Source organism: Apodemus sylvaticus, chromosome 20 (genome assembly GCF_947179515.1).
Source record: "Apodemus sylvaticus chromosome 20, mApoSyl1.1, whole genome shotgun sequence".
Classification (NCBI taxonomy): Eukaryota; Metazoa; Chordata; class Mammalia; order Rodentia; family Muridae; genus Apodemus; species Apodemus sylvaticus.
The window spans coordinates 48356270-48383380 of NC_067491.1; the positions used below are offsets into that span (position 1 = coordinate 48356270).

At 45.0% G+C, this 27111-nt stretch overlaps 1 protein-coding gene across 1 annotated transcript in view; it reads left to right on the plus strand.

Moving 5' to 3' along the window:
* The window catches only part of Stab2 (stabilin 2), a 181219-nt gene that overhangs the window by 32798 nt on the left and 121310 nt on the right, over positions 1-27111 (plus strand). The window contains exons 6-15 of the mRNA XM_052165556.1: positions 2555-2650; positions 4506-4631; positions 5255-5451; positions 6891-7024; positions 14621-14754; positions 16600-16682; positions 20264-20413; positions 23713-23853; positions 24367-24423; positions 24566-24691. Of these exons, the coding sequence (XP_052021516.1) occupies positions 2555-2650; positions 4506-4631; positions 5255-5451; positions 6891-7024; positions 14621-14754; positions 16600-16682; positions 20264-20413; positions 23713-23853; positions 24367-24423; positions 24566-24691 (1244 nt within the window). The remainder of the gene's footprint in view (positions 1-2554; positions 2651-4505; positions 4632-5254; positions 5452-6890; positions 7025-14620; positions 14755-16599; positions 16683-20263; positions 20414-23712; positions 23854-24366; positions 24424-24565; positions 24692-27111) is intronic.

Consider the following 27111-nt stretch of genomic DNA (forward strand, 5'->3'; position numbering starts at 1 on the left):
CATGAGGACACACTAGGTGCATGAGTGTAGGACACACAGGTGCATGAGGACATACTATGTGCATGAGTGCAGGACACACAAGTGCATGAGGACACACTGTGTGCATGAGTGCAGGACACACAGAATGCATGAGGACACACTAGGTGCATGAGTGCAGGAAACACAGGTTCATGAGGACACACTAGGTGCATGAGTGCAGGACACACAAGTGCATGAGGACACACTGTGTGCATGAGTGCAGGACACACAGGATGCATGAGGACACACTGTGTGCATGAGTGCAAGAAACACAGGTTCATGAGGACACACTAGGTGCATGAGTGCAGAACACACAGGTACATGAAGACACACAGGATACATGAGGACACACTGTACATGAGGACACATTGTGTATGTGAGTACAGGACACACAGGTGCATGAGGACACAGTGTGTGCATGAGTGTAGGATACACAGGTGCATGAGGACACACTGTGTGCATGAGTGCAAGACACACAGGATACATGAGGACACACTGTGTGCATGAGTGCAAGAAACACAGGTTCATGAGGACACACTAGGTGCATGAGTGCAGGACACACAGGTGCATGAAGACACACAGGATACATGAGGACACACTGTGCATGAGGACACACTGTGTGAGTACAGGACACACAGGTACATGAGGACACATAGGTGCATGAAGACACACAGGTGCATGAGGACACACTGTGTGCATGAGGACACACAGGATGCATGAGGACACACTGTGTGCATGAGGACACACAGGATGCATGAGGACACACTGTGTGCATGAGTGCAGGACACACAGATACATGAGGATACACAGGGTACACAAGTGCGGGACATACGGGGTGCGTGTGAAGGATGAGGGGTGAGTGAGTTCAGGATGGACCTACTCTTTCCCCCTGGAGTGGTCTTCCTGGCCAGCTCCCATTGGTGTGTTGGGTGGCAACCCTTATCACACTGTGCCGTGATTGGCTGTTTCCTTCCACCACTGTTCCATGAGCTCCTTGAGGAGGGAAACCTGACGACTACAGTATTCTGAGTTTACTGGCTACATTGCAAAGATGGAAGGGACATCAAATGTGTAAAATACAACAGTGGCCAGGCTGGCAACAAACCGGAGACCGTGTTACCACACTGTTACACCACAGCACCACAACAACAGTCTAGATGACTCCCAGAAAGGACCTGAACAGGGCCAGGGCCAGAGAGGCAATGAACAGGATGTCCAGGGAGGGCATGTGCAAAGAACACCAAGTGTCTGGTGATGTTTTATGTATTTAGAACGCTTTAAACTTAGTAACTCATGAGTTTCTGATATTTTGGTTTTAAATGAGTACCTCTTAGTAATAGGGACTTATCTGAGCTTATATGAAATGTACCCACATGCATCAAACATAAGGTAGGTGGAACAATGACCCCACCCCCATCGTCCAAAGAGCCATGGAACCTGTGAGTGTGTTAAATTACACGACAGAGGGCAATCTGGCTGTGGGCGGCATCAGGGCTGCTAACCAGTTGACTTGACATGAAAAGATTGCTCTGATCACCCAGGTGGGTCCAGCATGGGTGGAGGAGGTAACCATAGAGATAGCAGTGCGAGAAGAACTTGGTACTTCACGTGAAAGCGGAGAAAAGGGTCACGAATCTAGAAACATGGGGTTATTCTAGAACAGCCTTACTGCGACTTTGATTTTAATCTAATAGGACATTTTGTCCTCCGGAACCATCGAATGTTTTGGGGCCTTGTCTGGCTCCTCTTCAGGACGGTTCGTTACAGCGGCAACAGAAACCTCAGACTCTGTGCTTTGTGGGAGTCTTGACTTCCACTGCTGGCTGGCTTGATAGTGAACTGTGTAACAGACGAGCCACCGGCTGGGTGCGGGAGCGCTGACCATTTATATGATGACATGGATGACACATATAATATGAAATTATATGTATCATCCATGACCTGGCACTGAGCTGAGAAGCCATCTATTTTGAGCAGAAACCAGGGCATAGTCTTTCTGAGCCCTGTTGGGTTACATTTCTACTCGGTGCACTGCCTTCAATATACAAGATTTGCTTACAGAGATATCAGCCACCCACACGGACAGCCTGGGGGGGGGGGGCGGCTCTCCTCTTCATACAAAGACACTAAGTCAATTCTGCTGTCAGGCTACCCAAAGGTATAGCAAACAGCTCTGTAGGAAACAGAAACCCCAGTGCCCATGATGATGCCAAGCAAGCTCTAGGTCCATTTCCTTATTTCATGTTCAATTAGCCTAGGAGCCCTTGTCTACCTTACACACTGGAAATCCCAACTCAGATAAAAGAAAAATAAAGCCAGGATTTAAACTAGGTTCTCTGGGAGTTTTCTCTGCAGAGAGAGAGAAAGAGAGAGAGAGACAGAGACAGAGACAGACAAAGACAGAGAGAGACAGAGACAGAGAGAGAGAGAGAGAGAGAGAGAGAGAGAGAGAGAGTCTAGGAAGGGCTGCTACCCTTCCAGGATCTTTAGGTGCATCCCTGTCAGATGATGACCGACCCTCATTTTCTGCCGACAGTGTGCAGTTGTGTCCATGGTGTGTGCAACAGAGGGATCAATGGTGACGGAACTTGTGAGTGCCTGTCTGCATACAGGGGGCCCAGGTGTGACAAGCGTAAGTGACTGTGTTTCTTCCCTGCTACACCAGATCAGAAAGATGCTGGGACGGGTTTCTCTTTTCCGTTTGTTACTGGGGCTACCACTGGAGGTGACGGACTGTCGAATCTTTTAAGACGGAGCCAGAAGACTAAGCAAACATTGTAGGAGGAGCTAAAGAGAAGGGAGGGGGAGGGGTGAAGCGGTGGGGGGTAAGCTACAGCTGTGCTGTTGGGAAGCAGAAGAGAGGCCGCATGAAGGGCAGGGGGCGGAAGGAAGTATTCAGGCTGGGAGGCTCAGTGGCCATAGCAGAGAGTCAGTCCATAAAGAAGACAAAGTATCTCAGCTACGAAAACTCGTTAACAGACACAGACAGCAGAAACGGAGTCTCCAAAACTCCCAAGCGCACAGAAGTGGCCAGTAGAAACGGGAGCCAGGGCATTGGGATCCGTGGGAAATTATATAGTCTATGAGACTAGGTCCGGTTAGAAAATGAAGAGCAGGCGTGAATGCAATGAGGGGAGCTGACTGTAAAGAGGAGGACGGAGCAAAGCCGGGCAAACATCCCACTGAGCCCTGCAAAAAGCACCAGAGACACCCCACTGAGCGCGCAGCCCGGAGCCGCTCCTGCCTGCTACACTGTAGTGCCAGCGCCCTCTACTGGCAAACCTTAATTCTTTCTAGAAAAGGGAAACACCCTTCCATTCTCCCTGTTTACACGCCTATCCCAGTCAATGGCAAAGCAGTTCCCACAGGGTGAATTAGAAGCTGAGATGCTTTTTTAAATTATCAAAGTGGTCATATTTAGCTCATGACACTAGGCTCACTCAACTGATCCTCTGGATTATAGTCTCCGATGGAATGAAAAACTTAGAACAGTTTGGATTCCACACAGGACAGACTCCTTGTATCGGAAGCCCAAGATGTGTGTAAAGGTGGCATCCTACCAGCTAAGCGGGAGGCACCTACCAACTGTAACACAGAATTACAGAGTAGTGCTGGGGCCCCACATCTAGAAATTTACCCTGAAGAGGGGGAGGACTGAGAAGGGTTATAAATAAGAACTTATAGACCGATAAATCCATGGCATGGCGTTGGTAACAAAAACAAGCCGGAAATAACCTGAATGTTGAACTTGGATAAATAAATTTTGGTAGATCCTAAACTAGTTAAATTAACACCAACTTCTATATAAAAATAAACACACACACACACACACACACACACACATACACAAACCCAAAGGTTTAACATAATGGTTCTCAAGCCATCAGAGCCATGAGTTACTTTTGGATTATTTAAATTGTTGGGAGAAACTCGGAGGATGGAAAGATACACCTGTCCAATGTCATAAGACGCGCCAGCCTGGGTCAGTTTATAATTTCATATGAGATCACGCTACATTTTTTCCATGATACCATATCTTTGCATAACTGCCCTTTAGAGGCTGTTGTGGTTAAAAGTAAATTCCAGGGCTTGGTAAAGGACTCGACATCTCAGAGTAATTGCTGTGTCAGCACAAAGACCTGAGTTTAAGTACCCTGAACCCAGTGTGGCTTGGACATATAGAACTCCAGCACTGTAGGACCCAAAGACAGGAGGATAGCTGGGGCTTACTGGCCACAAGCCTAGCTCCCGGTTCAGTGAGAGACCCTATTTCAAAGGGATAAGACTTCATAGCAAGTTTAAAGCCAGCCTGAGTTGGTTCCACAAGATCCTTTCTCAAAACAAAACAAAAAACCAATCACAATTAGTTTTTACTTTATGTGTGCTGTATTTTAATAATTATTACCATAAACCTTAAAACTGTAATAAAAGACTTTCATATCTGGCCATCCTACTAACCAGAGTACTTCAATAAACTTCCTGTGCAGCCATCCCCGAGTGTGCAACCTTGCTCTGCCCAGAAAACTCCAGATGCTCACCTTCCAGCAAAGATGAGACCAAACTCCAGTGCAAATGCCTTCCCGGTTACGAGGGGGACGGCCAGAGCTGCAGGCGTGAGTGGAACCCCACCCTGTTTGTGTTTCCGTGTGATATACAGGATTCTGGGGTTGAAAGTTTAGCCTCGGAAGCATGGCAGATCCCCTTCTGTTCTCAAGCACATGCAAAGATTACATCAGCATGGTATGCGGAATTACAATCTCTGCCATTCATTTGTGAGTCAGTTTGGTAGAGCAGGGTGGTCGGATGGAATGAAAGTCGTGTTTCCATTTAACTGCTATGCCCCCAACTGCCTTTGTGTCTATGGCGCATGTGAGCCACAGTTCTCTGGCAATGCCCCACCTTCTCTCTGTCTCTCTCTCTCTGACTCTCTCTGTCTCTCTGTGTGTGTCTGTCTCTGTCTCTCTCTGACTCTCTCTGTCTCTGTCTCTCTCTCTATCTGTCTCTCTCTCTGTCTCTCTGTCTCTGTCTCGCTGTCTCTGTCTCTGTCTCTCTCTGTCGAGATCTCTGTCTCTCTGTCTGTCTGTCTCTCTCTGTCTCTCTGTCTCTGTCTATGTCTCTCTCTGTCTCTGTCTGTCTGTCTCTCTCTCTCTCTCTTTCACACACACACACACATACACACACACACACACACCTCTGAGAACTCTAACTACCTCTCTTGCCTCATTTTTCTCTCAAGCCATCAACCCATGTTTAAAAAACGTCTGCCACCCTCACGCGAGTTGTTCCTATCTGGGACCGAATCAGCACAGTTGTGTGTGCCAAAAAGGCTACCAAGGGGATGGTCAAGTGTGTCTGCCAGTGGACCCCTGCCAAACCAACTATGGAAACTGCCCTACAAAGTCTACCGTGTGCAAATACGACGGCCCTGGACAGGTGAGCTAAGAACGCATGGAGCTGGTGTGTCCAGAAAGAGGGGAAAGCGATCAAACGACCCAGACCACTGGGCACGTGTGGCTTTCGGGTCTTCCTGCTCCCAACTCACACGCTCCATTTGGTCTTCCCCTCTAGGCAGTCCTCACTGGGCTCAGGGCTTGGTCACAGGGCTTCCCTACCCTATGTATTCTCTAAACTCACACTCCCTCCGCACCCCCCAAGTCAAAACTTAACTGCCCTGTGTTCTCTCCTAACCCTACCCCATGTGGTGACTGACAAAATATGGACAGAATTCAAAATTAGACTAGATGAGTTCAATCAGACTCATATGAATGCAGACCGCCTTCAATTCTCCGTTCTTGGTAATGTCTTTTAGATTAAGGGGACCCTAGAAGCCCCAAAGGTGGAGACTGAGCAAAAGCCAGGGGCAGCAAGCTGGGACTAAGGGTATCCTGGGTGAGACACCGAATTATGCTATAATCCTGACTGAAAAAAGTTGCTCTGGTCTGGAGAACTTTATTGAGGAGAAGAGTGGAAAGAGCCCCATCCCTGTCAGACTTTTGTCTATCAAGTGTTTAATGGATGCTGACGGTGGCCATGACTGCACATCACGTCATATAAGGCATTGCTTGCCCAGGACAAAGAAAAAGCTCAACAAATAGCCCAAGCCCTCAGGGTTCCCCTGGTTGGAATTCTGCACAGAATCTGATATATCTCCCCTCTGAGGAGTAAATGTACCATACGATATTCTCCGTATCAATTTCTGAGCCGGGTTTGCATAAACATTCAAGGGACTAAAAACTCTTTCTCAGTATGCAGACCTCTGTGGGAAGGTCCGTGATAGGCCATGAGTGTCAGGGCTTGGAAATAAGACAGAAATCACTCTTTGTATCTTTAGAAATGGCCCCAAGGCAGATTTTGAAGGTGTGGGAAGCCTCTGTGTTTCACAGGGAAGCAGAATGTTGCATTCCCTCCCAGCTGGAGGGAATCTTGGTGTTGTGCATAGTTTGTATTGCATCACTCTTGGCTGGCTGTGTGCATTGCAGGATTCTGACCCCTAGACTCTCCATTCTCTTCTTCCAACAATACAACAAAGTTTCTCTAGACATTGTCCAGGGCTCCTCCTCTGCTGAAAACTGTATTCTAGAAGAGTAGTGCCTACCATCTGGATGCTAACCTCTATTGACCTATAAGTCATTTAAAGGGAATTGTGGGGGGGGGGGGGGTAGGATTCAGGAAAAAAACAAAAATCCCCAAACACCCAAATTTTACATATAAGGAATATAAGTTTTCAAATAAGGAAGATATACAACCACCATTTCAATCTCTAGAAACTTTGAAGTTAGTTTTTGTGGAGAATATATATACACGAATTAAAGAATATCAGCTGATTAGACTAATTTGGCTCCGATTTTGTTTTCTCTCTCCATCTCTAAAAGTCTCACTGCGAGTGTAAAGAACATTACCGCAATTTTGTACCAGGAGTGGGGTGCAGTATGACCAACATCTGTGAATCAAAGAACCCATGTCATAAGAATGCAAACTGCAGCACAGTCTCACCAGGACAAACGCAGTAAGTCTTCTCTCGGTCTCACTAGATGTTTCCCAGATGATGAAAGTGGGAACCAGTCAGCACAGTAAGTTCCTTGAAGGAGAGAAAGCATTTCCCAATCAGCCCTGTATCTACTCCATTCTAGGTAGTAGCAGCAAGAAGCATAATAATTGTTCCATAGATCTGTTTAATCAATGGGTAAGTCAATAGGTATTTCCTTCCTGATGACTATGAGAATACTCTGAGCATTGGCTTAGCCTGATACTAGAGCTTAAATGAACAGAACCAAAACAAGAACATTCACAGGACAGTGCTTGTGAATGATACAGAATCCAACTTGGAAAAGTGAATAAGCAGGAGATGTATTTCCTGGACACCAGGTTTCAGAAGAGGCTTACCATGAGGGAAAACATATGTGTGTAAATTCCCAAGGCAGAGGTAACTCTCACTGTGGGAAGGGAATGGTGAGTGGAATTTAAAGATCAGAGGTTACACTGGACATGGTGACCCATAACTTTAATCCGAGTACTTGGTAGTCAAAGGCAGGCAGAACTCCGTGAGTTTAAGTGAGAGCCTTGTCTACATAGAATGTTCCAAGGCAGTCAGGGTTACTTAATGAGACCCCATCTCAAAGAAAGAAGGAGAGAGGGGAGAGATGGAAAGATGGGGGAGGAAGAAGAAGAGAGATGGAAGGTTGGTTGGTTGTGATTGGTTATAGTTGGTTGTGGTTGGTTGTGGTAGGTTGTGGTTGGTTGGTTGGTCAGTTGGTTGGTTGGTTGGTTGGTTGTGTAGGCTGGTTGGTTGTAGTAGGCTGGTTGGTTGGTTGTAGTAGGCTGGTTGGTGATGGTAGGTTGGTTAGTTGGTTATATCATGGCTCTGATGCCTACCCAGAGTGAGCCTTTAAAGGGGTCACTACCTGTCCTTGCACACAGTAAAAATGATGTCTGCTCCATATAGCTGAAGTGACAATGACACGAGGAAATGTTTCTGTGCCAACTCTGAGCAGGAGTGTTGTGTTTTCAACAGGGATAGAACAGAAGCTAAAAACCACATCCTTCAACTCTCAGACCACCTCTGAACCACTTAATTCTCAATGCCATCAGCCTTTGTGAAGGACTCCTGTCTTCTTTGTGAGCCTGAAATCATGATTACATTGAATCATAAAACAGTTTTTTGCTTCCTGAGGCCAGCCACTTCAGAAGTCTATGAATGATGCAGAATAAGCCCAGGTGTATTCTTTCATACCTGTTCTTCAGCCTATAGATCTTTCCCCCTGATGAATTTGAGGCTCCTCACACTCCCTGTAGATGAATATTCTAGATGTGGATGGAATGCCCTTGGGTATTAGGATCCCTATACTTCAATATAACTCTGCCACTTAACTTCCGTGAATTAATGGTCCTTAAGCCATAAAGTGGGGAGAATTCTATCCCTATCAGGGCTGTCACGAGGACCAAATGAAATTGCCTTCATCTTCCCTTGAGCAGAAACTTACACAGAAAGAACACACACCAACCAACCACAACCATGAGTTATACATGCCTACAATGTGATATATGTAGACACACACACACACATATATATGTGTGTGTGTGTGTGACACATGTAAATATATGTAGACCTCTTCCTCAAAGTCTACGGAAGTAGAGAGATAAATAAAAAAGCATGCACATTTTACGACCCCACTAGGAAGTCTGAGTAGCCCTCTTTATATAATCTCTCTCCTTCATGTTCAGAAAGATACAAAGATACAAGTAGAATAACAGAATGGTGAATTCTTCATCCAAATGTGTCTCTAGGATGTTCAGTAGAACTAACCAGTTTTAGGACTGTGTATGTTATGTAGAGACCTTCCCTTTCTCCTCTTCCTCCACAGGGAAACAAATTGTCTTTGTTAGGGTTTTTACTGCTGTGAACAGACACCATGACTAAGGCATGTCTTATAAGGACAACATTTAATTGGGACTGGCTTACAGGTTCAGAGGTTCAGTCCAGTATCATCAAGGCAGGAGCATGGCAGTTTCTAGTTAGGAATGATGCAGGAGGAGCTGAGACATCTTGTTCCGAAGGCAAACAGAAGAAGACTGGCTTCCAGGCAATTAGGACAAGGGCCTTAAAGCCCATGCCCACAGTGACAGACTTCCTCCAACAAGGCCACACCTACTCCAACAAGGCCACACCTACTCCAACAAGGCCACACCTACTCCAACAAGGCCACACCTCCGAATAGTGCCACTCTTTGGGACAAGCATATTCCAACCACAACACAAATAAACTTCACTTAAAAAAGTCCAAGATAGAAAGTCTGGCTAGGTGGGATTAGTAAAAGGTAAAACCTTCAGGCAATGTACAATAATTAATTTAAATCCCTTAATTCATTAAGCTTACATCGCAATAAGGCAAGTTTCTTCAGAATCTCAAACCAATACTGTTAGTCACAGAAAGCCACCTAATCAAGAAGAAGGGGCTCAAACATTCACCACTAGGGTGATCTGGGAGAAGTCTGAACTTTAAGCACACTCTCCTCACCTGACAAGAGAACATGAGATCGGGGCTGGAGAGATGGCTCAGTGGTTAAGAGCACTGACTGCTCTTCTGAAGGTCCTGAGTTCAAATCCCAGCAACCACATGGTGGCTCACAACCATCTGTACAGCTACAGTGTACTCATATTCATAAAATAAATAAATAAAAATATTTAAAAAAAGAGAGAGAGAACATGAGATCACCTATACCTCCCTGTGAAGAGCTGGCTACGTGTTTTTTACTCTCAACTTTATTTTTATTATTACTAAAAAAGAGCAAATGGTGTCATTCTTGTGATGGGTATCACTTGCCATTTTATTGCTCAGGAGGGGTAGGGAGTAAGGAGCAATAGAGGAGAGAATCGTTCTCTTATATAATTGATCTTGACTGAAAAGAAGTCAAACCAGACTGAGCCGGACTGAAAGAGCAGAGTGAAAACAGTAAGTTCCCATTCTGACCACACAAGAGTATCACAAACAGTAGTGAATGTAAGAGGCATTCCGGATCAACAATCAGGTCATTCTTGTTCATTGCGTCCTCACACAGTAGAAAGGGAGTTAGTGTGAGCTCCGAGATCCCTTTCCTAAGTGTTAATCCCATTGACGAGACTCTACCTTATAACCCAAAGTGTCCCCAGTTCCTAGCATAGCACTCTGGAGATAAGGATTTCAACATGAGAATCTAAGGACAAGCCATCAGCCTCGAGCACTGCCCTGGGTCATGATGCTCTCAACTGCAAGCCTCCAGCCTTCTCTTCCACTTAGAACATCTTCCAACTGCATGGTCCACCTGCTTCATCTGAGTTGGACACACACACACACACACACACACACACACACACACACGGAGCCTTTGATGCTCTCGAGGCTGGCATATCACCCCCGGCAGCCCTCGTAGCCTGCGTTACAATCATTCCCCGGAGCTCCTGAGACACTTCTCCAGTACTTACTTATGGGCCAGCTCTGAGGTGCACTTGGCACACCTAGAGGCTGTGTGACCTTCAGTGAGATATGTGACCTCCCATATGTAAATGAATATGTAAAATGGCACGCCTGGAGAGGCGGAGCAGCAGGCACATGCCACTCCTACAGAGGACCCAGATTCAGTTCCCAGCACACACGTCCAACAGCTCACAGCTACCTGTAACTCCAGCTCCAGGGCATCTGACACCTCTGACTTCTTCAGACACTTCCCTCAAGTATACATACTCACAGACACACACAGACACACACACACACACACACACATATATAAAATTTAGACACTTAAAAGCAATTTAATAAGGCTAATTATAGAGTTCATCTAGCATAGCAGTTGTGTTAAATTAGACACCACAGTGCCTAATGCCTGACCTAGAAGCTATTAACAAACACTAGTTATTACTATCACTACTGATTTCTATGACCAACTTGAATACAACGACATCCTATTCACCCTTTCGGGTAACACCTGTCACCGGCTAAGCCAATGGGATGAAAGAAGAACTTTGAGCAACACAGGAATCAGTGAAGGAAAGGAAGAAATGAAGGAGGCCAGTGATGTTAGCTCCTGGAAACCTACCCCAGCCCAGCTCACACAGCATCTGTAGTCACGCCAACCAGTAACACAAAATGCAAATGGATATGTGTGCTTTTAAAGCCTTAAGACAGTGCAAGATGTTTACACTCAATTAAAAAAAAAAAAAAAACATACAAAACCCTATTCACCAAGGAGGCTAGGTTCCGAATGGGCCACAGGAAAACTAAGAATATTCAAGTTAGAAGACAGTCCAGAAAAGACTTGGACTTTGGCCTGAGGTTTAAGGTAAAAATATTTATGTCTCCCACATTCCTAGACGATAAGGCCGTTAAAACAGGATTCTCACTTCACACTTCACGGGAAACCGACTAGTGGCCTCATAAGGACTCGGAGAAAGAACAATCTTCAGGAGCTGGCGCAGGTTCCACATCGAGTGCTGGTGGCTGTCTTCAGATTAAGCCCGTGTGATTTGTACTGAGATTTTAAATCTCTACAGTGAGGACTGTATCACCTCAAAGAGTTAGAGTCCTCAGTAAGCTCCCACGTCTTAATGGCTGTGGCGCCGTAAGATCAGATAACTGCCGGTAGGAAAAACAGTCCGAGGAAATCCAACTGTCATGCCTTTTAAAAAGAAAGCATAGTGAGTATTGTACAACGGTAATCTGAGGCAGGAGGATTGAGAATTGGAAGCTAGCCTGGACTACATAGTGAGGTCCAATCTAAAATATATATCAGTTTAATGCTTCTGGGGTTTGTGGCGGGCACGTACACAAGTCTTGCATATTATTCTATAAGGGGAAGGGATGAGGAGGGTTGGAACATGCTACTAATGGGTTTCTCTTTGGAGGAAATTCCTCTGAGGCTCAGTGAAGGATGGACAGGAGAACAGAATAGAAATGGCAGGGGGGGGGGGGGGAGAAACAGTTAAAGGGCCACTGCTGTTGTCCAGGAAACAGGACTCTCAGAGGTTTATCCCACTGACTTAAAAATGGATCTATTTTCCAAGAGGTATTGATACACAGCAGAGCGCACGGGAGTATAGTTACTCTCTGGGATACGGCCCGAAACGCATCACCTCTGGGCTGTGCTGGGAACTGAGCGGTTCCTCTGCAGCTCCCTTAGCTCTCCTCTCTGGAAGGTTCTTCTCCTTCCTTCATGTTTGGTTTCTCGCTTATCTCCGGATCCTAGTTAACCTTCCTTCACACTTTCACAGTTTCAGCTGTCAACTCTGTAAACAGCGGCAGGCAGGCAGCCGCCAGCGCCCCCGATTCAGAACTGAGTGTGAAATTTTCAGCAATTTCCCGGACTTGTTGACAGCATGTTAAGTAGTTTGAAATTAGCCAAGATATGATGATAAACCACCGAGGTTGGTAAATGCTGTCAATCAACACTTTCCCACCAGCCCCTTCAGAGCGAGTTATTAGACATTTGCCAGCCGAGGCTCACACGTCTTTACCCGCTGAACGACTGCTTTAAATTTCTATCACTTCTCTGGCTTCTGGAATATATGTATTTGACACAATTCTTATTTACTGTGTGACTGTTGACTGTGAATGTCCCAAAGACATTCTGTTCTACATTCTGGAATAAGCACAGAGAACAAAGACACTCAAAGCCTTTCCTCTCACTGGAGAGGGAAGTAGATATTTATCACATAACCAGACAGAGCAGGAAAACATTACAAAGAGGCGCCACAGTACTGCGATAGTGCATGCACGGAGAGCTGACCCAACGTGGAAATGGGCTCTGAGGAGGCTTCCCTGGGGAAGGAGAAACCTCAGCTAGGAAGGGAGAAAGCAGGGGGCACGTATTCTGTGTGGATGGCCTGCAGGCTGCCTTTGTAACATGTTAATTAATTTTCCATTGCCGTGACAAAATATTCTTACAAAGGCAGCTTAAGAAAGGAGGGGTTTATTTGAGCGCACGGTTCCCCATCCTGGTGGGGAAGCCACAGCCCAGGAGCCTGACGCAGCTGCATGTGCAGTCAGGAAACAGAAAGAGAAATGCTTGTGCACAGGAAACAGAGTGATGAACACTTGTGCAGGGAGCAGAAAGAGTGATAAGTGCTTGTGTGCAGGAAAAAGTGATGAACACTTGTGCACAAGAAACAGAGAGTGATGAACACTTGTGCACAGGAAGCAGAGAAAGTGATAAACACTTGTGAACAGGAAGCAGAGTGTTGAACACTTGTGCACAAGGAGTAGAGAGAATGCTGAACACTTGTGTGCAGTAAACAGTGATGAACACTTGTGCACAGGAAGCAGAGAAAGTGATAAACACTTGTGAACAGGAAGCAGAGTGTTGAACACTTGTGCACAAGGAGCAGAGAGAATGCTGAACACTTGTGTGCAATAAACAGTGATGAACACTTGTGCACAGGAAGCAGAGAAAGTGATAAACACTTGTGAACAGGAAGCAGAGTGTTGAACACTTGTGCACAAGGAGCAGAGAGAATGCTGAACACTTGTGTGCAGTAAACAGTGATGAACACTTGTGCACAGGAAGCAGATAGAGTGATGAAATGCTTGTGCACAGGAAACAGTGATGAACACTTGTGCACAGGAAGCAGAGTGTTGAACACTTGTGCACAAGGAGCAGAGAAAGTTATACACACTTGTGAACAGGAAGCAGAGTGTTGAATACTTGTGCACAAGGAGCAGAGAAAGTGATACACACTTGTGCACAGGAAGCAGAGTGTTGAACACTTGTGCACAAGGAGTAGAGAAAGTGATACACACTTGTGCACAGGAAGCAGAGTGTTGAACACTTGTGCACGAGGAGCAGAGAAAGTGATAAACACTTGTGCACAGGAAGCAGAGGGAAAGTGATGAACACTTGTGCACAGGAAACAGAGTGATGAATGCTTGTGCACAGGAAGCAGAGTGATGAACACTTGTGCACAGGAAGCAGAGTGTTAAACACTTGTGCTCAGGAAGCAGAGTAATGAACACTTGTGCACAGGAAACAGAGAGTGCTGAATGCTTGTGCACAGGAAGTGATGAACGCTTGTATGCAGGAAGCAAGAGTGATGAACACTTGTGCACAAGAAACAGAGTGATGAACACTTGTGCACAGGAAGAAGAGAGAGCGATGAGCGCTTGTTCGTGCACAGTCCTTTCTCCTTTTTGTTCAAAACACAATCGTAGTCCCGTGAATGGTGACAGCCACAGTTGAAGGGGGTTCCCCTCCTCAACCAACCTAATCTAGATAATCTCGCAGTCGTGCCCACAAGGTGGCAATCACTTTTATCCATGGGTAGCTTATTCTGCAAACATTCCAAGTGATTCGATGTGTATGCTTTCTGGACCACACTTTGGAAATTACTTCTACAAAGATCATACAGAGCGGCCTAGTTTTTTATACGTGTGCGTACTATATCATCTAAGCCCATTCTGGACAGGCAACCCTAAGCCAGGTTCTGCACTTGCCTGTCCCCTGAGACTGTGGCTCTCACGGCCTCTCCAGTCCTGCTCATTATGTTGTTCTCCTTGTCTGTGAACTGAAGTGTTGGGCTGTGGAGTCTCAACTCTTGATAGCGCCCAGGCCCTGAGACTCTGACTTCACCCTCTCTACAGATGCACTTGCCAGAAAGGTTATGTGGGCGACGGCCTGAACTGCTATGGAAACATCATGCAGAGACTCAGAGAGTTAAATACTGAACCCAGAGGAATGTGGCAAGGACAGCTGACCTCCTTCATCTCAATCCTGGGTATGTAGATGTCGTCCTAGAGGGCAGCACTCTTTCCGCCCAGGGCATCTGCTAGATGCAAGTAGGCAGAAAGGGGCAGACAGGGCTGGTGCATTGAGACTAGTCCTAGTGGGGACAGGCCACAGGTATGATGGGGAGGAGCAGACAGCCGTTTCCGAGGAGACAGCTGTTTGCCAGGCAGACTTAGAAATGGAGGACAGGGTCATGGCATCGCCGTAGATTAACAAGCTAGCGAGAAGAGAGACAGCCACTGATGTAAAAGACTGTCCTTTATGTCCTTGACACCCCGTGGTTTTCAAGGATGAATAAACATTAGCTGAGAATGGAGAATCACTAAAGAACAACTAAAAAGAAGAATCATGATAGTATTCCTGCTGAGCAGGGAAGGCGGCATCTGAATTCTGGAACAATCTTGCTTGTGCGTACCCTTAGTTGGACACTACTAATTACCCTGTAGTAGCGTCAGATCCTCTGTGAGCCCTAGGCAGTGTCAAAATACAACATGCTCATTCGTTTACAAATGCCTCCTACAAACTATTAGCCCGCATCCCCCAGAGATCAAAATATAGCCGATCAGAGAACACTGGGTAAGACCTCCACTAAACATGAATTTGTACACAGACCTGACCAAACAGAAACCTTAAAATATCAGCATTTATGTCAGAGTTGGCCGAGTAAGCTAAAATCATTTCCCAGAAGGAACACAGTGAAGAAATCTGTCCTTGCAGCCAATGCTGTGTTCTCTGAATAATTTTCACCGTGCCGTCTGTGAGATATCCACGGGCCTTCGCAAGGCCTCCTAGGGAGAGTGAAGCACGGGAAACATGGGCTTGAGGACAATGTTGCAGCAACTCTACCCTCAGATAAGAACTCTCTGGACAGTCAACGAGATCGGAAGGAATTGACACAGTGTCCTTTGAAGACCAGACCACACACACAAACATTTTTCTAGACAGAGACCTGCTTACCTTGCACCTTTCCCCATGCCATCTTACTCCTGTGTGAGAGCACAGAGCCTGTCCTTAGGACCCAGCAGCCACTGGATGATGGACACCACTAGAAGACTTGCAAGGCCCAGGGTAGAATGCAAATGTGAGGGCCTTTGTTCAAATAATCTGTGCTTTTCAAGAGGGTGCATGACTGCACCGCCACAGTACCAAATATCGGGCATAGGCCTGGGGGATTGACAGGAGACACAGACTCGGGTCATTCTGTAAGGAGAATGCCAAAGCTTTACTAAGGGACCAGCAATATATACTAGAGGCCAGGGAAAACAACAGGAAAAACCAATCATAGCCATAGGTCAGGCCCCTGGGAAGTCCCTACCACACAGAGCAGGAAGGCAGGACTCAAGCTAAGCTGCGGGATGTTTTGCTCTCAGGAAACCTGTGCAAACAGCTCAGCTGGGGGCATTGAGCTAAGCTCACCAGTTCCAAACAGGTGCAAACAGAACAGTTAAGTCTATTGTGGGCTTCTCTGAGCTGCCCTTGGAGGTGATGCACATCCCTACACATGGAGAGGACACAGCTCAGCAAGTCAGGCACAAAATTAGGGACGGTGAGGCTGTCAAAAGATATCATCACACCCTCCTGTTTCATGGCAGAGCACCTAGAAAGCCACAGCTAAGACTCCTGGGAAACTCCTAGAGCATTCTGGGAGTATGTGAGGCCAGCACATCGCAGTACCCTGTGCTCTTAAAGCATCCGCTTACCAAGGACACCACAGAGGAATGAGAAGGGAAGACATGAAGGGACTCGGCCTGACATAAGACATACTGAACAGTCTCGCTCTCCATGTACCTCTGACCCACGTGACATTTTCTTTCTGTGTGTTTTGACTCTTAAGACAGAACATATGCCTGGCCACTGAGCAACCTGGGACCCTTCACTGTGCTGCTGCCCTCCGACAAGGGACTAAAAGAGGTTGATGTAAGTATCTAAAATAACCCCATCTGAGGGGCCAAAAGAAATGTTCCAGTAGGCAGTATCTTATTTAGAGTGAGACACCTCGATTACACTCAAGACAAGGATGCTGAGTGTCTTAGTTACTGCTCTATTGCTGTGAGAAGATATCATAACAAAGTTCTGACCCACAGGCAACAGTCAGAGAGAGAGAGACAGAGACAGAGAGAGAGAGAGAGAGAGAGAGAGAGAGAGACTGGATCTGGTATAGGCTTTTAAAGCCTCACGACTCACCCCAGTGATACACTTCCGCTAACAAAGTTAGACCTCCTAATCCTTTCTAAACAGTTCTACCAACTAATAACCAAACATTCAACATATGAGCCAATGAGGGCAATTCTTATTCAAACCACCACATTCCACTCTCAGCCCCTATAGGCTCATAGCCCTATTGTAATGCAAAACACATTCAGTCCAAAGACCCAAGTCCCCGGTAATCTTCACAGTCTCTACAGTTTAAAAGTCCAAAGTCTCTTCTGAGACTCAAGGAAATCTCTTAACTGCAAAGCCCTATAGGTTCAAAAAGCAGGTTATATTTACTTCCAACAAAGAGAGTGGGGAAAAGAGACAGAGGAAAAGCCAGACTGAAACACTGCACTGCAAACTCCAAATCCTGACTCTGATGACTCTTCCAGTCTCCCACTCCCTTCATCCTCGTTGACTGCTGCCACTTCTCTTTCCTAAGCTGGTTCCATGCTGGGTCTGCAGCTCCCCTTAGCAGGTATCCCAGGGCTCTTCAGCCCCAACTTCTTGGGGTCTCCAATGCAATCCAGGCTTTATCTTCGAAGCTCCCCATAACAGCCTCTCTGTGCCTCCATGTAAGAACTCTCCCACCACGGGCTGGCAGATTTCCTTCACCATGGTGGAAGATTCCACAACTCCTTCACACCTGAATCTTGCTTGATGAAGCCAGAAGCAAGGCTGCCCAGTTCTTCTACTTACTTGGGATGCATCTGTTGCCCTCCTTTAATTACATTTGCGTGAGGGATGATTTATTGATGGCTTCTCTTGCTGCATTTCATTTTTACAAGTTGCAGGATTAGCTGGGTGAGGTCATGCCCTGTGGATGTCACCCCCTTCATTCTGCTAGGGATTCAGCATCCAGCATCGGGCCTTTCTATAACTTTTTATCTCTTTGGACATAGGACTTGGCTAGACTATTACATCATTGATGCTTCTTTTCTCCTCCAGCTGTTCATTTTGCATTTTCCCTTGCTCCCCTTCCCCCTTTCCATCATAGATCTGCATAAGAATGATGACTAATAGCCACATGACCCAGTCAATACTAGACTGTCTTGAAATCTCCTCTGCTACCACCATTAGTCCAAACTCAACTTAACCTCCAGCAGAATGCCTGGACAAGGACAAAAGTCAGCCACATTCTTTACTAAAAATATCGTAACAACGTTCTCTAGGCTATTTGCTGAATCCTCTTGAGCTTGGTTACCATGGTCACATTGCCCTCAGCTCGACTACCTTCCACATTCCTACTAGGGTGACCCATTAAGCCCCAACTAAAGTGTTCAACTGCACGTCTAATTCAGTCTTCCATATTTCTACAGTAAGCAGCATGGTCAGGCCTATCACAGGAATGCCCCAGGGCCTGATACCAACTTCTTAGTTACTGTTCTATTGCTGTGAAGAGACACCAGCTTATAGAAGAAGATTTCATTGAAGGTTTGCTTACATTTTCAGAGGGTGTGTCCATGACCATCATGATGGGGAGTGTGGTGGCAGGCAGGCATAGTGCTGGAGCTAAGAATTTCCATCTGGATTCACAGGCATCAGACAGAACAAGAATAAAACTGTGCCTAACATGGGCTTTTAAAGCCTGTGAGCTGGAGCTGGTGAGATGGCTTAGTGGTTAGGAGCAGTGGCTGTTCTTCCGGAGGTACTGGGTTCAATTCTCAGCAACCAAATGGTGGCTCATGACTAAGGATAAAAGGATCTGGGGCTCTCTTTTGGCATGCAGGTATACATGCAGACAGAACACTTACACAAAACCTGAGAGCTTACCCCCAGTAACACACCTCCTCCAACAAGGCCAGGTTTCCTAATCCTTCCTAAGCAGTCTACCAACTGGGAATTAAACATTCACATATATGGATCTATGGAGGCCATTCTCATTCAAACCACCGCAGTGGGTTTTTAAATAAACATGTGTTTTATTTTAAATTAACACATAACCATTGTAAAATATATTCTGGTGTATATAAATAATGCGTAATTGTCAAATTGGAATAATTGTTATGTCCGTCTCCTTAAACATTTATTTTTTCTTTGTGCTGCTAAGTACACTCAGTACTTCCTGGAATATGTTATGTTTCCCTAACTCTATGTCTCTATGTCTCTAACTCTCCTCCCTTTTCTTGCTTTCTTGCTTTCTTGCCTAGAGTGAATACCATTGGCTCTATTTCCTTCTAAAAAATCAACTCATTTCTCATTTGCATGTGAATAAGATGCCTCTCTGGGTAAATATCTCACAAAAAGTACGCAAACAATAAATGCACAACTTACATCATCAAGAGTGGCAACAGTGACGGGAACAGGGAGAGGACGTCACTTTTCAGTGTGCACAGCTGTTGTCTGAGATGATGTCATGGAGAGGGGACCAGAGCTGTACCTGGTTGAAGTGTCCCATGGTGATGATATCAACACAAGAGTTCCATTTGGCCTAACATAACCAGTGGTTACCAGTTTGCATGAATATGGGCTCTCCTTCATCTGAGATGTTTTCTGATAATTTTTGCTGTCTTCAAAGTCCAGTATGTGGAAGGCTCCTTCAAATGCATACACTATCGCCATTCATCCACTGTGATGAGTCTGTCAGTCTGGCGACTTCCAGAGATGCCCTGTGTATCTTCTGATGTGGAAAAAAGACGATGTCACTAGCCTATATTCTACACACTATCTGGGGGGAGAGTCCTTCCCTTTAATATATAAAGTTTATGGAGAATTCATCAAAACTGTACCAGCTAATTGTTAACTATAGAGTAGTAAAGGCACAGATTTGTCCCCATACATGTACTATAGTATCATGAATGGGGACAAAAGCATCGTCAATCCACTCTACCTGTGTTTTATTGCTGACTGTCTGCTCTTTAGTTGTATTAAGTAAGTAAGTACAGCTTCTAAAAGCCTGGGGTGGTATACATATGTAATTACAGCACTTGGGGCTACCTTCTCTTTTTATTTAAAACAGAAACAAAACAAACAAACAAAGAACCTTGAGAAGCTTTCTTTCTGGTCCTCTTTCCTAGATTCCTCTATGACAGGTTCCCTCCCTCTCCCCTGCAGCCATTGCTCTGCTCACCATACCATGTCAGTTCTGGGTGCAGCATCCCCGTGTCTGACAGTGCACCAGCATCAGTTTAGACTCTCCAGATTTCCACTCTCTATAAGGCTTGTGCTCACCTGAAACATCATCTATGTCTGATAGGGCCCAGTAGCACACTCCATCTTGGGTGTTTTTGATGACAAGTGAGGCATGGCGTGTATTATAATGTCATTTTCTGCAGACATCATCCTAGCTGGCTCTCTTTTCTTAGGTAAAGGAGCTCTTGATGGACAAAGAGGCTGCTCGGTACTTTGTGAAACTCCACATCATTGCTGGGCAAATGAGCACAGAACAGATGTATAACTTGGACACCTTCTATACCTTGACGGGAAAAGCAGGGGAAATCTTCAACAAGGATAAGGTCAGAATTTCTCTGAATTTCACTCCGGTAGCAACACCAAGGCAACCCTTGCACTAAAGGGGCTTGAGTGAACTGTCACTGAAGGGGACTGTTGTGTTTGATTTGGGTCTGGCGTGAGTTAGTCTTCAAGGCAACCCTCACTTAGCTGCCACTGTTAATCCCACAGATGCAAGCAGAAAGACCATCATCATGGCCAAACCAATTAAAGCAAGCAATTAGTTAAAGCAAGCTTTACACGTTCTCTCTCTCCCTAAAGGCAGGGTTCGAGAGGTCAGCGTTGGACATGAGTGTGATAAGGGTTTTTACAGCTTGGGAGTCGGTAGGTTTCAAATGGGGGGGTCTGACAGACAAGTAGGCGGAGTTACAAAGGCAGAATGTAAGCATAACAAGTTGATCATGACAACCTCCTGAAACAAAGACTTGGTTGTAAGATGGCCACAACAAGGTAGTCACAACAAGGTGGCCACAACAAGATGGCCATAACAACAGGTGGCTACAACAAGATGGCCATACAACAGGTGGCCACAACAAGATGGCCATAACAACAGGTGACCACAACAAGATGGCCACAAGGTAGTCATAACAACAAGTGGTCAGCCATAATAACCTTTTGAAACAAAGACATGATTGTTGTTTCCCAGAACAGGTGATACAGAACCATTTGTAGTTGAGGTTACTGGTATGTCATAGCACAATCCTTGAGAAACAGAGGTTTAATCATAAACAGGAATGAACTTAATTTGTCTTTACTGTAAGACGACCTTTAAGCCTAAAATGGAGGCAGGTTGGTTTGTCACCATGATGACAAAGTGCTGTGAACCTGCATCCGGGATGCCCTGGTCCCAAACCTTGAGCACTCCTCTTATGTAATCAATGGAATGTGTTTAGTTTGGGTTGTAGGCATTGATCCATCTTCCCCCTGCATTCTGCCAGCTTTTTTTTGTTTTTAAGTCAGACTACCTCACTTCCCTTCACAAACTCTTTTTGTGTTTCTGTTAAGCTGGGAGCATGTGATTAAGAGGTGTGCCTATACAGGTTGTGTCCTAGGCTGTCTGCTGCATTTCACTTAATATCAATAGCTGGCCGTCTCCTGGCTGTTCTTTCCATGCTAAGCACAGGTGTTGATTTGTGTTATGCACAATAACTCAGGAAAGAGGTCTCTCCACAATCCTTGTTTTCCCTGTGGGACAGTGGAGAGGTCACATAGAAAATAACTGAACCAGAGTTCAGGTATGGGTCTGACTGGCACCAACCTGCCATGCTATATGTGTAAGAATAGACGATAGATTTGGCAGAGCAGTGTAGCTATGACACAGCCATGTGTATGTGTATATACTCATGTATTCATTCATATTGTTTGTAATGCTTAAGAGCTGCATGAGAGGAAAACGCAGTTACTTCCAGTTACACATTCAGCAAATGCTTGTATTGTGCTGCGTCTTTGTGCAATACATTAAACCAGCAGTTCTCAACCTCTGCGACCTTTTAACACATGTTATGATGACTCCCAACCATACAATTATTTTGTTGCTACCTCCTAACTGTAGTTTTTCTACTGTTACAACTCATAATTAAAATGTCTGCTATGTAGGAGTGCAGGTCTCTGTTTCACATTACTGCTATTCAGGGGCCAAGGCTGTGATTCTCTAACTCCTGGGCACCCAGACACCACTGGGAACCATGAGGGGTTGAGAAGGGAAGGGGAGAAGAAGGGCAGAAGACTACAGGCTGGTGATGAGCCATGGAGCTGGGGGTGGGGGGGTGGGGGGGGGAGGAATCCAGCTTAGCTCAGGGGGAGTGTCAGGAACTCAGAGGTGCCTTATATCATAGACTTAGGTGGCTCAGCTGGGTAACAAAGGCTTTCCCCCATGATGGTCCTTGAGGATGGATGTAGTCCTTGCTTGTCCAAACTTTACTCATGGTGAAAAAGGTGCATGCAACTTATTCAAGGTGGACCAGCAGATATTAAATACTTAAGGTAGGAAGGAATGTCCAGGAAGAAAAGCTTATTGGCCAAACCCTCCAGGCCAGCCCATCTAGATACCTCATTAGCATAGAGAGTTGTCTAGGTTCTCTTAGTGGGATGTCATGGTCACGTGCTCCAGGACAGGAATCTGATCAGGAGCAGATTCAAACGCCCACTGTTCTCAATTATGAAAATTGCTAGGTTCCTTAATCTGTTCAACCTTACCAGTTTTTCTGTGTGGTGACTCAGTTCCATTTGCCCCATGAAAGTTGGCTGATATGTAACCCCCAAGAAAGGATCATTCAACCCCCAAAGGTGTCATGACCCACAGATTGAAAATCACTCTATTAAAGTGAGAAATGTATTTATAATCAATTGAATTGGTACACCCAAGTGGAGCTTGCAGCTTATTGGAGGAGAGCCTATACTGATTTGCCCAAATTTTGCATGGGATACTCATCAGTGATCATGTGATAGTCGTCAGTGATCATGTGATGCTCATCAATGATCATATGACGCTCATCAGTGATCATGTGATGCTCATCAGTGATCATGTGATGCTCATCAGTGATCATGTGATGCTCATCAGTGATCATATGATGCTCATCAGTGATCATGTGATACTCATCAGTGATCATGTGATGTTCATCAGTGATCAAATGATGCTCATCAGTGATCATATGATGCTCATCAGTGATCATATGATGCTCATCAGTGATCATGTGATACTCATCAGTGATTATGTGAGTCATCAGTGATCATATGATGCTCATCAGTGATCATGTGATACTCATCAGTGATCATGTGATAGTCATCAGTGATCATATGATGCTCATCAGTGATCATGTAATACTATTCATCAGTGATCATGTGATACTCATCAGTGATCATGTGGTGCTCATCAGTAATCATGTGATACTCATCAGTGATCATGTGATGCTCATCAGTGATCATTGAGGCTCATCAGTGATCACGTGATGCTCATCAGTGATCATATGATGCTCATCAGTGATCATGTGATGCTCATCAGTGATCATGTGATACTCATCAGTGATCATAAGATGCTCATCAGTGGTCATGTGATACTCATCAGTGGCCATGCGATAGTCATCAATGATCACTGATCATCATCAGTGATGTCATATACTATCTCATTTGAACTTAGTGGAAACTATGCAAGATGGACCAAACCAACACGTTCATCCTCATGTAAAATCATGTGATTTATCCAAAGTCACACAGCCACGGGACTTCTGACTTCTGATCCCAGACTTCTGCTTTCTAGAACACCTTATTAATTTTTTTATTTACTTTTCTTTCTTTGTTATTTTAGGACAATCAACTAAAGCTCAAACTTTATGGAAGCAAAATAGTGAAGATTATCCAGGGGAATATAGTTGCTTCAAATGGGCTGGTGCATATCCTCGACAGAGCCATGGACAAGATGGAGCCCACACTTGAGAGCAACCCCCAGGTGGGGAGGTCAAGTACAAGTGAGGTCAACCCATGCCCACCCTCTTTACTGCCTGGAGAGTCACATCCAATAAGAAAGTGTTTGCTAGAATTTAGCCTTCATTTTCTAAAGAGGGTCTTGAGCAAGATGATTTGCCAAATTTTGGTAGACTTCTGGGTATTTCTTCAGAGAGAAAGGAAGGCATGTTGGGTGGAAGAAGTTTTTATGTATTTTTTATAGACCTCATTTATAGTCATATCAGAAAATTCTGCCTGATTCCATGTTATCACAGCAATTCGTTCCTTGTGCTTTGTGGAGGACAGTCATAGTCATCATGAATTTCTTCTCTCGGATCTGCCTGATGTGTGCAGTAGAATACACAGATTTGGATGACTGGTCAAATCAAAACATCTGTATACTGCCTAGCAGTCAGTTAATCCGTCATACAGACCCACACTGTCTTCTTAACTCAGCCATGTCTTCTAACATTAAGGTCCATATTTCCTGACTTATGAGCAAAATCTCTCTTTTCAGCAAACCATTATGACGATGCTACAACCAAGATATGGCAAGTTCAGATCTTTGCTAGAGGTATGCACTTTCAAACATTTCAGAAGAATGTGGTTAAGGCCTTTGTAAAATCAGCAGAGGCCAACTCTAAATGTTTTCTGACAACTGCTTCAAATATTACTTTCAATGAAGAAGAATATAACATTTATTTTCTCAAATGCAGAAAACCAGTGTCGGACAAGCTCTGGATGATGGTGGTACTGGTGGGCCATACACCATTTTTGTTCCAAGTAATGAAGCACTGAGTAACATGAAGGCTGGCATCCTCGATTTCCTCCTTTCTCCAGAGGTAGAGTGTCCCTCTTACCATGGACTGCATCAGCACCACTTTCTCAGCCTCTGTCCATTTCAACATTTCTCTGTACTAAAATAACTAGATAGACAGATGGCAGATAGATAGATAGATAGATAGATAGATAGATAGATAGATAGTAGATAAATGGGGAGATAGATGATAGATAGGCAGATAGGAGAGGGGGAGGGAGGGACGGAGGGAGGGAGGGAGAGAGAGAGAGAGAGATTTTAAGCTCCTTAGAACTGTAAAGTCACCCAGAAAACTAGACCTTCAGTAGGCCACTTAGGGCCAGGCCTAATCTAAACTTTCAAAGAACTAAGTGTCATTGTGAGATGCCCCAGCCTCTCTTTCCTTTTGGTTTCTCTTCTCTCCTCAGTGACCCTTTTCATCTCTACCTTAGTTCCACAGTGCTGTCTTAGTTCCTCCTGAGGAATAGATCTTGGACTCCTCATATAGATCATATCAAGATCAAGGTTAAAATGACAGAAATCATCTTAGGTATTTCTTCTCTCCGACCTAAAAGTCAAAAGATGAAGAGATAACTAGCTAGCTCTAGAAAATTTTTTTCACTAAGATAACAAACAGTGGGATGGTCTAGTGGTTACGGATTTGTTCTATGACTTTACAGAAGCTCTGCTGCCCTCTCTCTCAGCAGCGGGCCGAGGCTGCTGAAGACACAGGAGGTGGGAGGTGGGGACTGCCCGCTTCTTTAGAAGCAGTGATTCCCAGGCTCCAGTGTAGTCAGGAATCACCTGTAGAGCTTGTCAAGTAAGCTCTGGAGCCAGGTACCAAGAGCTGTGACCAGTGGCACTAAAGTGATATTAATCAGCAGACCTACAGACACAAACTCACTCTAACACAGGCAGTCTCAGCCACGCTGCTGCGGTGACCCTGAAACATGTTGCCTTTGTGGCTTGTAGAGGCATGGATATAGTCCTTGCTAGAATACCTCCAGATACCAACAAGGACATCTTGCATTCTGAAAATGCTAAAGAGGAGACAGACAGACAGACAGACAGACAGACAGACAGACAGACAGATGGATAGATGGACAGATGGACAGACCAGACCAGATACACACACACACACACACACACACACACACACACACACTCCTCTTGCAGGGAAACTATTTTCACTTCCCAGTCCCCACATGGAGACAAACAGTAACTCCAGTTGCAGGGAATCTGATGCCCTCTTCTGATCTCTGAGAAAACTGCACACATGCAGGCAAAAATAAAACCTCATACACATAAAATACAAATAATACAATATAAAAAAAATGTTTTCTAAAAAAATTAGATGGTCGGTATGTCTCATGTTGCCAACACATTTTCAGCATATGAGATTTCAAAGAGTTTCCAGTGAACAAACCAGATCTCCTGGGATCTTAAGGAGGATGTGTCTTAAAAACACAGTTCACACTTGAATTTCCTGAAAACTTGCTGTTGTTGAAAAGCAGTTTTCCTTCTCTTTAGAACTCATACTCAGTTTAAGCTGATCTCCTGGGAAATTATTAAAAAATCCTAAGATTATATGCCCCCAATACTATTACCTTTTATAATAAAAGAATTTCCAGCTACTTAATGGGTTGTACTAAAGCTAAAATAAGTGAAGCTATAATAGAGAAAAATTAAGCTCTCTCCTTTCTGCCTTTGTTCAGAAAGCTTTCTCCCTTGGAGGCAGGCTCCTTCTGGCTCTCAAGTGAGCACGTGGCTCTCAGCCAGCCAGACTATGCAGTCAGAGCTCTCATCACCCCTCTGGGACTATTTGTATGTAGAAGCAGGCCAGCCTCCTGGATCTCAATTTTCTTGTTCTCCAAAGATCAATTTTTCTGCCTCCAAAGAATATAAAGCCTGGGCTCTTTGTTCTGAGGCAGAAACTGGTTTGCTGATGTCATTTCTAGTGAAGAACAGAATAATCATTGCCGCCCCTTCCTCACAGCTAGTCTTCTGGGGCTAAAATATCTCAGATGATGGGGTGTTCCTCTTTCTTCATATTTCTACTGTCTCCAGGGAGGAGCCTTGAGGGAAGACAGAAAGTGCCCATGGACAAGATGCTTTCCCAGGAGCCTCACTGTTGACTCCAGAATGTGTTTCCTTAACAGAGTCCTTTTCTTTTCTTTTCCTTTTTCTTTCTTTCTTTCTTTCTTTCTTTCTTTCTTTCTTTCTTTCTTTCTTTATAATTTATTTATATGTCAAGTGTCATCCCCTTACCTGGTTTCCCCCATTCCCAGAAACCCTCTATCCCGAGGATGTGGTGAAAGAGGAATCCCATTGTTAGTGGGATTGCAAGCTGGTACAACCACTCTGGAAATCAGTTGAGCCATTCCTCAGAAAATTGGACTTAGTACTACCTGAGGACCCAGCTATACCACTCCTGGACATATACCCAAAAGATTCTCCAACATATAG